Below are 14121 nucleotides of genomic sequence, written 5' to 3'. Positions count from 1 at the left end.
CACACACACACACACACAGCACCCCGGCTACATGCAGCCTTGGCCATAAATACTGTGGTTGCTTGCTAACATTTGTCCTTTCTATTGCTTAAGGCCCTCCTGAGGGGAGGGGCCATAATCATCATTTCTGGAAGCCCACAGTCTGATCCACAGGTAGACGACTGAGTGTTGGCTTTTGTATGCTTGAGTGTTTTCTCTATAAGCATGTTTATCTTTCTGCCCAAATAGGAGCCCAGGGTAGGCATACATCTGCCTGAAGGTATGGGTTCCCAACCCTGCCTGAACTTTAGAACCATCCGGGGACATCCAAATACCTATTCAAAGCTTCACATTTGACTTATTTGCTCCAAGTTGTGTTCAACATGAACTGTTTTTAAAAGCTCCCCAGGCAAGCCTCCAAAAGCATTTATTGGGTCTCTATTATATGTCAGGTACCAGACAAGCCCTGTGCATACATTATCTCTAATTCCCACAACACATTTTCACTGTGAAAATGAGACTGAGAGAGACTATAAATTGCGCAGGTCACAGTTGATAAACAATAGGTCCATGTTGAAATTCAGGTCCCTCCAGAAGTTAATTTCCCAATCTGCTCTGCAAAGGCAGATAGAGTTTCAAGATATGCAGTTGAAGAGCTGACTGTTAACCCGACTTAAATATCATCTGATATATACATTCATGGAAACATTGATATGTGCAATTTTTTATGTTTTTATTTATTGGATAAAATGGATTTTAAAGGCTCCTTGAGAATCTTTTAGTCATATATATATATATATATATATATATATATATATATATGACAAATTTAAAAGCCTTGTGAAAAAACAGATAAGGTTTCAACTTTTCAGAGCAGTGACACTAGGGGTAGATAAGCACCCAACATCAAACTCTATCTCCAGTCATTTTAAAACACTACATTTGAGATCAAGACAGGGCTCACTCTGTAGCCCAGGCTAGCCTACAAGTTCTCAGCCTCCTGAGTGCTGGGATTATGGCCATGTACCACTACACCAGGCTCAGTTAGGATTTCTTCTAGAAAAGTTTTTTTTTTAATTACATTTATAGTCAATGTGGTGGCACATACATTTTTCTAGCACTTAGGAGGCAGAGGCAGGTGGGTCTCTGTGAGTTTGAGGCTAGCCTGGTATAAAGAGTGAGTTTAAGGAAGGCTATTCTGTCTTTTAAAAAAAAGACAGTGAAAATCAGGTATCGATAACTTTTTCAGGTCTAGTTGCCTTTGGATTTTTTTAAAGCGCTTTTATAAAAAGATTTATTTATTTATTGTATGTATATGAGTACACCATCGATGTCCTCAGACACACCACACCAGAAGATGGCATCAGATCAGATGTGGTTTCTTGGAATTGAACTCATGATATCTGGAAGATTAGCCAGTGCTCTTAACCACTGAGCCACTTTTACAGTTCCTAGCTGCCTTCTAATTCCAGGAAGTTGGGACACTCAGTTTGCTGCTGAGTAGGGGGTGCTAATTTGCATACTGGGTGGTGCTGGACACCCCTTCAGTTAGCTCCAGCTTACACAATGATTTATGCCTTGGTGTATCGCACTTGCAAGGCCCTGCAGAGTGACCTATTCAGATGGGACAATGGGACCCTAAACTGACCTTCACCCTCATTCCCGGCATAGAGACAAATGCCAGGCAAACGTGTTCACACATCATTTCCACTATTTGGAAAAGTCCCTGTCCCCAAATATTGCACTTAACCTCCATGGCCAAGTTACTTTCCTAATTCTGGTTTCTATAACAACACGACTTAATAAAGGAGCAATTTTTTTCTTAAAATAATTTGACCCGTTTCCATATCAACGGGGGTTTATTTTGGTGCTGTGTGCGGTGAGGGCTCGGTAGCCAGCACTTGGCAACACCTTCTGCACCTTGGGAAGGACTAGAACTTCCAGGGGACACTGAGAAGTAGCATAGGGCCAGGTAAGCTGGGGCCACAAGGAAAGCTACAGTGTTGACACCTTAGAACTTCCTTCTTGGGGGCTTTTGTGGTGTGAGGGTAGAGGAGGAGGAGGAGAAGAGACAAGCCTATGCAAGGTCTTTCTAGAGTCTGTGGCTTACATATATAAACACCACATTGCTGGATCTCCATCATGAAAATCACAGGCCAAGAGGGGTGAAAGAAGAAAGGGGCAGAGCTGCAGAGCATGCATAGTAAATTATTCCATTTGTGGCTGACAACGGGTGGTCAGATTCAGCAAGCAATACTAGTTGGGATAGGCCTGCACAGAGGTCTTAGGGAGGCAGTGTTGAGATTCCTCCCTGTCCTTGGGGAGTCTGAGTCCAGTACTCAGGGGCGATCCTTCTAGGACACTGTCCCAAGGCATTGTTTGTGCTTAGGAATGCCCAAGTGCCCAGGGACCTCGCTGCAAAGTGGGCAGGGATTCAGTAGGTAGGAAAGGAGGGCACATAGAGGTTCTGCATTCTGTAGGTCGTCCCAAGTTGTCATATCTTACTTTGAGGTGCAAGGAGCTAGGCAAATTAGAAGTTGGAAGAGGAACATTTCAGGGCCATCGGGAAGTCAATTCCTAGCATCCTCCAGAGGATGCTTAGCTCTGTAGGTTTCAGCTCCATTTCCCACTGGAGTGGGGTACTTTTCACTTGAATGGGTGGGCCATTCTGTTTTGCTTTCTGAGGTCTTTCTGAGGTCTTTGTTAACAAGAATGAAAACATCGTACAACCAGGGTGGTTAAACAACTTCAGCTAGTGACCCCCAGAATTGCTTCAGTTCCTTCCTGAGGAAGTTCAAGTCAGTCAACTGACATGGGGAAGAAAGAGTCCATAATATTCTCAATTAAGATTCCACTTAATGGAGCTGGAGAGATGGCTCAACAGTTAAAAACACTTGTTTTAGAAGACCTGGATTCAGTTCCCAGCACCCACATGATGGTTCACAACTTTCTGTAACTTCAGTTCCACGGGACCTGATACCTTCTTCTGACCCCTTGGGCACCAGGAACACACTTGATGCACCCATACTCATATACATAAATAAATCTGAAAAAAAAACCTTAAAAGAAAGACCACATTTGAATGCTCACTTTGGAGTGATGTTATAGGGGAGCCAGCCTAAGTCACAACACCTTTCAGTGGTCCATCTACAGAATGGAGATAATCACAGCTGATTTATAGGGATGTTTCCAAACACTAAAAGAATATTTGTAAAGGGCCTAAGGCATAGTTGGTGTGGCAATAATGAGTTCACTTACTCAACAAGTGCTTACAGAATTTCTTCTGTGCATTGGTCACAAAACACTGGGAGATACAACAGTGAAGAAGATGGAGTTCATAGTTAAGCAAAAGAACTATGTAGTTCAACAAGAAAGCAGCCACACAAAAGAGATAAAAATAGCATGCCAGGCTAGGGAAATAGCAAGTACAAAGGTTCTGGAGTGGGAAAGAATGACTGTAGGGGTCAATTTATCTTTGGAGTGTGACTGAAGGGGAGTATAGTTTATATATATATATATATATGGGCATATATGGGCAAGAGTTGTATTGCCATGAGGTCTGGTAGACCATTGGTCTGGACCTTAGATGTGATACCTAGCATAACTGAAAGCTACTAGAAAGGCGGATTTAGGGCAAGAATGAGATGACATATGACCAAACTGGTGGCTTCATTGCCTGCACTGCTGGTGACCTATGCTCAGTGTGTTCTTCCTCCGTTCCTGGTTGTAGGCAGGACCCCTGAACTTGCAGGGTCACCAGCAGATTTGGGCATAGAAGCAGTGTGTAGCCTGCACGTAGTACTAGCCTACTCTAGTTGGCATAGAGTAGTCAACAGGTCCTGTGTGTTAGGCAAGTTCCTTTGCTCTGCAGCGCCCTTCACAGGTCAGGTTCAAACCCGTACTCTGCCACTTATTTTATTGATGAGACCCTGGGGAAATCCTATTGACACGATGGGCCTCAGTTAGCTCACATGAGAAGGATGTAGACTAAGGCTTAAAGTATTATGTTAGCCCAAGGTATCTGAGGTGTGTCTGAGTATGTACTTCACAGGGTAGGTGTGAGGACTGGGTTTCCCTCTGCCTGGTGCCTAATGAGTATGACAAGAGCCTGCTGTCTAGACAGTAGATGGGTGATCTTTGGTGAGTTAATGGATGGGTAAGGGTTGTCAGTGTCACAGAACCCTGAAAACACAACAGCTAATTTGTGGCTGGGACCACAGGCAGTATCCATGTGCCAGGTGCGCAGATTTCCTCTGAGAAGTCACCAAGACCAGTTGGTGTGGTCTCCTAAAGGGTCTATCCCTTCCTTCCTCTACTCCCTGGCACCTCCCCCAATCAAAGCCTCATTACTTCTCATCTAACCAACTTCAAGCAGGTTGCTGCTTCTCCTCCCTCAGAGCATATCTTGCTCCCTTACAGTCCAGCCTGCCCACCCAGAAGGGGGCAGCACTCCTCAGTTGTAGCTGATGTTTCCATTATAGTCACATCATATTAAAAACAAACAAACAAACAAAACCCCCAACAAACTCATTGGAAGCCTGGTGTCTGTAATTGGAGGCTTGAGTCTGTAATCCCAGCACTCAGGAGGCTGAAGCAGAAGGAATGGTGTTCAGGGTCAGCCTGGGCTACAGAGTGACTCAAAAAGGAAAAACAAAACAAATACACTGGCAACCCAATTATTTTGGTGCTGAGGAACAAATCCAACATGTGAGGCACACCTTCTACCACTGAGCTACATTCCAGACATTCATTTCGGGGGTGAGGGAGAGTGACTGTCACTATGTAGTCTGGGCTACCCTTGAACTTGAGATCTTTCTGTCTCAGCCTCCCAAGTTCTAAGATTGTAGGCATGTACCAAAAATCCTAGCCCTTAAATTATGTAAAATCTGTGTACAATGATGTCAGGGTACACTTGGCCTTTTAGCCTATCAACTACCAAATGCCAAAACATCTCTCTCTCTCTCTCTCTCTCTCTCTCTCTCTCTCTCTCTCTCTCTCTCTCTCTCTCTCTCTCTGTTTTCCATTTTCCTATAGCTACTCTAAATTTCAAGTGTTGAGAAGAATTTGTGCCTTGTCAGTTGGTATGAGGACATAAAAGTCAAAATCAAAAGCCAACTTTTTTTTTGATTTCTGTCTTTTAAAATGAAGCTCAAGCTCCTTTTCCTTGGTGGTTCTAACAATATTAGGTTTCCCAGGCAACCCGCAGGCCTTAGAACAGGGCTGTAACCTCAATATGGCGACACCCTCTCTCTGAGATATGGGTCACCTCAGAAGGAAGGAAGGAACACGGAGACCACAGAGCCTGCTTCTGTGGCACTGACTTGCTTAGTTTGTGCTGAGGATGGCATTGGCTCCATTCCCTCCAATTTCCTGAACCCAGGCTGTGTAGCTCAGCTCTAAATGGGAGCCGTTGGAGGAAATACCAAGGACCAAGAATTATAGTTACCAAGAACTCTAGTTCCTTTGATAACCAGGCTCCTTGGTCCTACAGTTTCCAATGGCTTTCTTGCTCTGGAAGGTTGCATGAGGCTCGCCCAGATGCCTGTGTAGGGGAACTGCCTTTTCTGCAGCACTCAGACCTTAAGCTGCTGCTTAGACCCAGTACAGAACCAAGGCACCCGTCCCCTTGTCTGCACCCAGAATCTAAACAACATCTTGTTGAGGCAATAAAGGGAAGGCCTAGCTGTCTGATTTCTGTTGGGACCCCAGCTGGACTGAGGTCTTTCATGCAAGTATGAAAGAGTTTAACTCTTGTCTCTGCCTCCTGCCACTGCCACTCACTAAAGGGACTGTTCTACAAAGCAGTCCCAAGCAAGTTGCACAAGAGGTCAAGTTGGGAGATTTCAGTGAGTACAAGGCCAGCCTGAGCTACATAGTAAGTACCGGGCCAGCCAGGGTTACATAGTAAGGCCCTTTCTCAAAATAAAACAGAAACAAACAATTCCCCCAATTCCCTCCCACTTCAAAAAGCAATCAATTACCAGAAAACCTGCTGCGTACAAATCTGTTTGGAAATCTGGTCCCTGGAGAAGCCGATCCCTTGTCTTGGCCTCGTTTCTCTTGCTGCCCTTTCTCTGTTGGCGACTTCAATTACTCCAGTGCTTCCTTGATCAACTCAAATGAAGGGCGACTCCCAAATCCTTCTGTTGCCATGGCTGCACTCCCAGCCTGCCTGCTTGCATTTCCCAGAGCCAGGGAGACATCTTCACCTGAGTATCTAAGTTTTTTTTTTTTTTTGTCTCAAATTCAACATACTAAAGGCAGAAAGAATCGTCGTCATTCACCAACCCTGTTCTTCTCCCCCAGTTTCTGTTGTTAGTGCTGCGTGTCTGCAGCTCTAAGCTGGAAACAGACTTCAGAATCATATCTTGGTCAGAACCCTTGGTAACTCTAGAATCCAAGTACTATTTCCTATATTTGCATTCAAGGCCATTCCCATTGACCCCAATTAGCTGCTTTCCTGTTAAGCCTCTAACATAGTTTTTTTTAAAAAATATTTTTAATTTTTAAAAATTTTATGTATGTGGGTGTTTTTGCCTGTGTGTATATGTATATACTACATGCATGCCTGGTGCCCATGGAGGTCAGAAGAGGGTGTCAGATGCCCTGGAACTGAAATTATAATAGATGGTTGTAAACTACCATGTGGGTGCTGGGAATTGAACCTGGGTCCTCTGAGTCCGGTGCTCTTAGCTTCTGAGCCATTTCTCCAGCCCCTATTTTTAATGGGAAAAAAATCCTTTATGTGTATGGGTGTTTTGCCTGGATGTATGTCTGTGTATCATGTGTGAGCCTGGTTTCTAAGGCCAGAAGAGTTTATCAGATCCTTCTGTAACTGGGGTTATAGACAGTTGTGAGCCACCATGTGGGTGCTGGGAACCAAATCAAGTCCCCTGGAAGAGCAGCCAATGCTTTAATCTCTGAGCCATCTCTCCAGCTTTGATCTCTTAATATTTATATGGCTTGGGTTCCTTATATCTATAGACCTTTTCTCAGAATGTTTTCACAAGCATAAAACACATAGGATGGCAAAGGAAGTCAGCTGGATTTAAGGTTATCCATACAGATTTTTAATTTGAGGTAGGTAACCTATGCTTCATTATCAACACATTAAGTAACAGGATTTAGCCGTGGCACTGGTAACTACCAAGACTTCGAAGTATCCATTGACTGGAATAATTTCTCAAGATATCTGCAGCAGCTTCAGTGACACAAAAACGTATCTGTGGTTTCTTTAGAGACAAAAGTCTTAGATACTGTTAATGCTACTATAATGCATTGCTTGGGAAACAGACTAAATTCCAATTAGAGGTTTGTGGTCATCTGGCTGAGCACATCTGTGCGACAGGGACTCTAACCATAGCTATGATTGGCTATTAGTACTTACTTGAACAAATGTCATGTAGCCTATGTCCATGATGGCGAATGCACCACTCTCTGTGTAGACCTTCTGCCACAAGATGCCAGAGCCCAGAGCAGCACAACTCAGTGCTCAGAGCAGGTGGGTATTTTCACTGGCCTTCTTACTCTCTGCTTCCAGTCTTGCTTGAGTGACTTTACTTGCCTCCATTGGCCTAATTAGAAAGCCCCAGTGGGGCTGAAGAGATGGTTCATTGCTCTTGCAGAGAACCAGAGTTCGATTCCCAGTGCCCACATGGTGGCTTACTACCATCTGTAGCTCAGTTCCAGAGAATTGGGACACCCTCTTCTAACCCAAGAGGGTACCAGGCATGCATGTGGTGCATACATAGATGCAGAAAAACACCCATATACATATAACAAACAAATCGTCTAGCTGGGTCTACTGAGTGAGTTTCCAGAAAAGCCAGGGCTACACAGAGAAACCCTGTCTTGAAAAACCAAAAACCAACCAACCAATCACAAAAAGGCTTTTAGAAAAGAACACCCAGGATTCATGGTTATGGAACACCTAGTAGAAGCAGTCATTCTAAGATTCTAAGTGACCACGAGGCTCTCGGGCTTCCAGAGTGCTTTCCATCCTTCTCTCTCTTTTTTTTTAAAAAAGATTTATTTATTTATTTATTATATGTAAGTACACTGTAGCTGTCTTCAGACACACCAGAAGAGGGAGTCAGATCTCGTTATGGATGGTTGTGAGCCACCATGTGGTTGCCAGGATTTGAACTCAGGACCTTCAGAAGAGCAGTCGGGTGCTCTTACCTGTTGAGCCATCTCACCAGCCCTCCATCCTTCTCTTGCTACCACGTGTAAATGTCATGCAGAGCACAGCACAGTCTTGTACAAATCGCAATTGTACCCTCATTAGGAAACACTGGGCAGACACCCTGAAACAGCTCATTTAGTGCCTCAGTGGTCCTTGGTGGTCTGGGTGCTGGCACCTGATGCAGAATCAATTGATTTTTTCCCAGGCCCCGCTTGCATTACAGCTTGCATTGCCACTGTATTTCTCACAGTTGGTGAGGGGGCTTTTTCCCTCGCTTCACACACTGGAGTTCAAAGGCAAGTTTTGTCAGGACTACACAAAGACAAGAGGCTCTGCCTATGCCTCATGGTCACTATTGTGAAGGGCAAGGTTGGTGGGTGTCCACTTTCAGTTTCTTCTAAGTCTCTGGTACTTGGGACCTTTCTGGTTCTGTCCCATGGAAAAGAAAGCCTATCTTCAACAGCCTCTTAATTGCGACTGGAGGCAGGGAGGGACCACTCCTACCTGGAGCAAGAGGATGCTTTTATGAAAATATTATCGATAGGCAGGAATGATCAGGAGTCAGCCTTCTGCTCATCTCCTCTGCTTTCCACGAACCAGTCTGATCTCTTAAAAAATACCTGATTCCCCTCTTCCTAAGCTCAAGTGTTCCAGAAAACGCCCACAACTTCCTGTTGGTGGAGAAGTGGCTTCTGCCACTTCATGGCCCATAATGCTCATAAAAGAAAGGACTAGTGGCTTCAAAAGCAATATTCTGTGACATCTTAATTGTTATCTCTTAAGAATAAAAATATTTATTTAGGACTATTTCTTTAGTGTTTGCTCCTTTTTATAAATTTATTTACTTTTTTTTAAAATGTGTGTACACTGTAGCTGTCTTCAGACACCAGAAGAAGGCATCAGATCCCATTAAAGATGGTTGTGAGCTACCACATGGTTGCTGGGAATTTTAAACTCAGGATCTCTCTGGAAGAGCAATCACTGAGCCATCTCTTCAGCCACATTTTCTCTTTTATAAAGCACTTTTAAAATATTATATGGAACCGCGGAAAATTGCTTAGGGCAATTTCATAGGGTTCAATCTATTACATGTTCTTATTTGTTTCTTGCTGCACTCCAGGGTGTTCTTAGCCCCATTTTACAGAGTGGAGATGAAAAATCTTTTGACTAAAGATATGTAAGAGTCATCAGGCTTAAGACTTGTAATTTTAAGGTAGGATGCTCCAGCTTGGAACAGCCTCAAAGCAATGATGTGGGGAGAGACAGGGCCAGGAGACTGTTTTCTGAGCTTACCCTCAAGAGTCCCGAGTTGGTTTTACTTTGGGACCTTTTCTTAGTGGAGGAGATCAGTGGGTACCCAGGTGTCTATACATGATGTTCAAAGTGACAAAGTGACAAGTTTAAATTTGGGGACTTTTAGAGTAAGATGTACAAACAAAACAATACCCAGACCATGTGATACCATGAAAGAATGTGTCCATATCCATAGATGCATTCATTCATCTGGAGCAACTACTGGGTAGTTCCCATAGACGTGCCCGACTCTCCACGAATCTTTGTGCTATGGACATTTGGATCTTGGCCAGCCGGTAAAGGGGCAGGGTGTTGGGAGCCAGAAAGTCATCATGCTAGCCAGCATTTTAAGTTGCCATAAAATCACCCTGTTTTACTAGCCTTGCTTGGTTTGTTGGGAGGTTACAGCTTGTGTGATCAGGCAGAAAGAAGCTAGCTTGCTGCCTGGCCCTTCAGGAGTCTGATACCATTGAGAGTTTCTGGCTGCTGGGCTGGCCACAGGAGTGTTCGGGATGAAAGAGGAATGCTGGCGCCCCACCATGCACTTTGGAGGTGATGGGGACACTGCAGGCAGTGCTGGTGACCAAGAGCTCCCTCCCAGGCTACCACAGGAATAAATCCTTTTCTCCTGCAGCAAAGCTGCTCTGAACCTTGGCTAGCCCCAGGCTCTGTTTTGGTAGCTGGCCAGTTAGGAAGAGCAGGCAAGGGAGGAGGACTGGCTTGGAAATCAAGCAGTTGGCACTGAGCCACCACCTTTGCCCAGGAAAAGTATGTGGCCCTGGAAGGGATAATCCCATTTCTCAGCATCCTGTCAACCTCAGGGTTGGGGGCAGTCCTCAAAGCTACTATGGAGTCCAAGTGCTTCCCTAAACTGGCCCAGTGTATTCAGACTGGGCCAAAGCTGGATGTCTCATCACCTGGGCTCTACAGATGTCTGTCTCCTTCCACATGGCCAGCACCCATGAGGTACCAAACCCCAAGCTCCAATCCCCTTACAGTCAGTCACTGTTCCCTTGCTCACCATTCCAAGCTCCAGACTGTGCTGCCATGGCTGTCACCACTGCTGCGCAGGACCACAGTAGCTGTGGGCCACCCCAGTTAAGATCTCACAGTTGAGTAAGCCACAATGTGGGTTCCTCCCACCACACCCTCCCTGACCTCAGAGCTAGGGCTTTCCTCAAAGCCCTCTTGCCACACAATTCAGCTTTTGAAAAAAAAGAAAAGGAAATGGGCACTGGGTCTTAAATACAACGAAACTTGTAAGAAGAGCTGCCTCTGAGGGTGGACAGAAGGAAGCTGGTGCTGAGCCTCAGGAGAGCCCTGAGTAGCAGGCTCTTTCTTCATTTCTGGCTAGCAGAACTGGAGCGCATGGAAAAGAGGAAGACCTTTTGGGTCTTTGGTGCCTTTGCTCACCACTCAAGGCTAGAGAGGTCACAGCATCTAACTTCCTTATCCACTCCTACCAACCACAGAGGCTCACAGCTCAGGTGACATTTTAGATTTCCATGCCTGCTCAACCTCCACTGTCCACCTGCCACTGCCACCAGCCACATGGGACTCGTAAGCATTTGAAACGGGTTGGGATTGTAAAATCTACACTAGTTTCAAAATCCAACAATAGACAATGCTTTAATAATTTTAATGTGCATTGTATATGGTCTTATTTTGTTATATATTGGATTAAATAAAATATGTCATTAAATTATTATCACCTCTTTTCCTTTTTTGGGGTGCTGGGGGTAGAACCCGACTTCACACATGTCAGTCAAACGCTGCACTGCTAAGTTGTGGCTCTAGGCCTCTTTTAATTTTGAAATGTGACTACTGGAAATGGAGGCTACTACTGCCAAACTGCTAAAGAGATGAATGGAACAAAATAGATACTCTAAAACAAGCTCCTGTATATAAGAATAAAGGTGGCATTTCAGATCTGTACGTGTAATATTTGAGTATGACTGGAAAATCCAAAAATCCTTATGTGACTTGTTATTATAGTTCACATAACATTTCTCTTGGTTGGAATGCTGCTGGATCTTCTATTTTAAGTAAGTCTTCATGGATGGCAATGGTTCCGTACGTCATACTGCATCCACACAGATGAGGGATGGGGTTATAGCTCAGTGGCAGAGCACTTTCCTAGCACATGCACAGCCCTGGGTCCCTAGGACAGACAAAGAGGAAGTGGGAAAACATTAGAGTCAATGGTAAATTAAAAAGCAGGGCTTGAGGTGGGGTGGGGTGAGGGAGAGCAAGTACAGGGCATGGTGGAGTATGTCTATAATCTTGGCTACTCAGAAAACTGAAGAGGATCAAAAAATTCAAGGCTAGCCTGAGCTATAGAGTGAGTTCAAGATCAGTTGGGTAATTCAATGAGATCCTGTCTCAGAAAACTAGAGGGCTGGGGATACATACACCTTAGCAGTAGAGTGCCCAGAGCTTGCCTAGTGCATGTGAGGCCTTAGGTTCAGTCTGTAGCGCCACAGAGTAGGGGAGGGGCAAATGGGGGGCGTGGCAGTGTACTTCTGCAATCCCACCTCTCTAGAAGCTGAAGCAGACAGGGCACAAAACTCAGCTTTGGCTGCATAGCAAGATGCTGTCTCAATTCCAAATAACACCTTAAACAACAACAAACAAGCAAGGGCCAGAATGATCAGTGCTGTCTTCAATTGTACATGTGAAGCACACACAGGCTTAAGTACGTAGGGAACAAGTCTGTAATGACACAGGAGTTATTGTTCCCATTGCTGGCCTCCAGGGAGTATGTGGAGAACTTGAGAGTGCTGGGTGGGGGTGGGGGTGCAGGTGGAGACAGGACTGTGACCTGCCCTTCCCCTTTGAGATCTTTCAGTACTATTTGCAATGTTAACAAATGTGAGATTTTCCCAATGGAAACCACAAGAACAAAAGTAGATAAAATAGATTCCTATTCCATACATTAAAATAATGTACTAGAATACTTCCTGTAATCAGACTAGTAAAGGAAAAACAAACCACTTTCTATTTTCACCACTGTCTCTATTTGTAAATATCCCTCTTATTTTCCCTTTTCTTACTCTTCATTTTTCTGTCCCTTTTGTTCTCCTCTTCCATTTTTGAAACCCACAAGGCTCTGTGAATGGAAGAGCCATTCCCTTTTTTGTTGGCCCTTGGCTCCTCTCAAGCGGGCTGACCTCTATGTTAAAAGGGTGGAGGCAGGTCTCCATGCCCTTGTTGGTACCACCACCAGCCGTTATGTAAAGTGGACAGCAAGTCTCATCTAGAGAAAAAGCATCGTGCCGAGTGATTACATCACCTGTATATTTACATAGGCCTGCTTAGGGAGAGGAAAATAGCAGCCCACAAAATGATTTTTTTTCTTTTCTGGTTCAAGGGTCACCAGGGATGGGGTAAATGTAGGGGGTGAGATGGCTTGGTCCAACTTTGGGAAACCAATTTAATTGCCACCTGCAGTTGAAAATAGCTAAAAGGGCCAAGCATTCTGAAAAGGAGAACTATAGAGGTTGGAGAAAGGAGACAAGCTCTCCAGTTTCTGGGAAGTGGGTGTAACAAGAGATCTGTTTGCTCTGAGGCAGATGGGAATCGCAGTCCTTAGAGTTTAATTGAGAGAAGGAGAAAAGACAAGAGAGCCCCACCAATTGTCAGCAGATAATGGCTTCTGAAGGGTGGGCCTGCACAGATTGAGAAAGGCAAGCCCTGCTGATGAGTGCGGGGACAAGTGGTGTGGGAAAAATAGCACATTCTTTATGGAGCTCCTTCTCAGTGCACATGAAACAGTCTCACATAAAGAGGGGCCTTGGGTGCCTATTTGAACCCCACGCCTGCTCTGCTTAAAAGAAAGGTTTAAGGAGCTAATGCAGCGAGGAGCAAAAGCTTGCAAAATATGACAATAAATCATTTGCATGAAGTCCCCATAGGAACTCAAATGCATGCTTACCTGCAGTTATGAGACTCAAGTTTGTCCTTGGCCCTTAGCATCCCTTCGTCTTTCAGACCCTCTTGTCTCCTGGCCTCTCAGAACAAAAGCTCCTGGGCTAAAGGTTTGAAAGGAATCCAATTCAAAGAACATATACTGCCCCACCAGGAGATTGTAGACTAAGGAATGTTTTCCACAGCCTCCCTTAATGAAAACTATGCTATTTTTAAAGTAATATTCCATTCAAACCTTGGAAGTGAAGGATTTACCTTTAAAGGGAAATCCGCATCAAATGCAAAGCCAATGCATATCTGGCTTTATTATTCTTCACAAAGGCATATTTTAAAAATGCTAAATGGTCATTGACGATGAAGTCTAGCAACTGATTTCTGGACTGAAGGACTAGCATCATGCTACTCTATATGAGGGACATGGGATCTTAACCAGTGTCCCCTCAGCAGCTTTGGGACTGGCTGCTACTCGAAGTGATCTAAGTCATGCATATACAGTCAGTCAAAATACCTACTGTGTGTTCCTCACCCCACAATCAATCCCCTCAGTCAGTTCCATTGATTCCATTTCTAAAATCTACACATAGCTGATCATTTCACACACTTAGTGTAAATTGCCACACTGGGCAGAAGTCCCCCAAACACTCTGTTCTTCTGGATTCCACCCAGCAGCCACAATCATCTGTTTGTTTAGAGGAACTGAACACAATTTTCATACTAGACAAATATTCTTCCACTGA

The 14121-nt window shown here is 44.5% G+C and overlaps 1 protein-coding gene across 15 annotated transcripts in view; it reads right to left on the bottom strand.

The window, feature by feature from the left end:
- Nhsl2 (NHS-like 2) overlaps nt 1-14121 on the bottom strand; it is a 242795-nt gene that overhangs the window by 44226 nt on the left and 184448 nt on the right. The window contains exon 1 of one of the 15 annotated variants that reach the window (XM_006527721.4): nt 10479-10657. The exons of 12 other annotated variants lie outside the window; for them this stretch is intronic. In XM_006527721.4, the coding sequence (XP_006527784.1) occupies nt 10479-10506 (28 nt within the window). In that variant the 5' untranslated portion in view covers nt 10507-10657. Of the gene's footprint in view, nt 1-10478; nt 10658-14121 lie in introns of those variants that run through there. 2 more of the 15 variants (XM_006527726.4, XM_006527728.4) reach the window with 2 other exon arrangements.

This window comes from Mus musculus, chromosome X (genome assembly GCF_000001635.26).
Source record: "Mus musculus strain C57BL/6J chromosome X, GRCm38.p6 C57BL/6J".
Classification (NCBI taxonomy): Eukaryota; Metazoa; Chordata; class Mammalia; order Rodentia; family Muridae; genus Mus; species Mus musculus.
The sequence above is the reverse complement of the archived record's forward strand: the minus strand, read 5'-3'. Positions and strand labels throughout refer to the sequence as shown.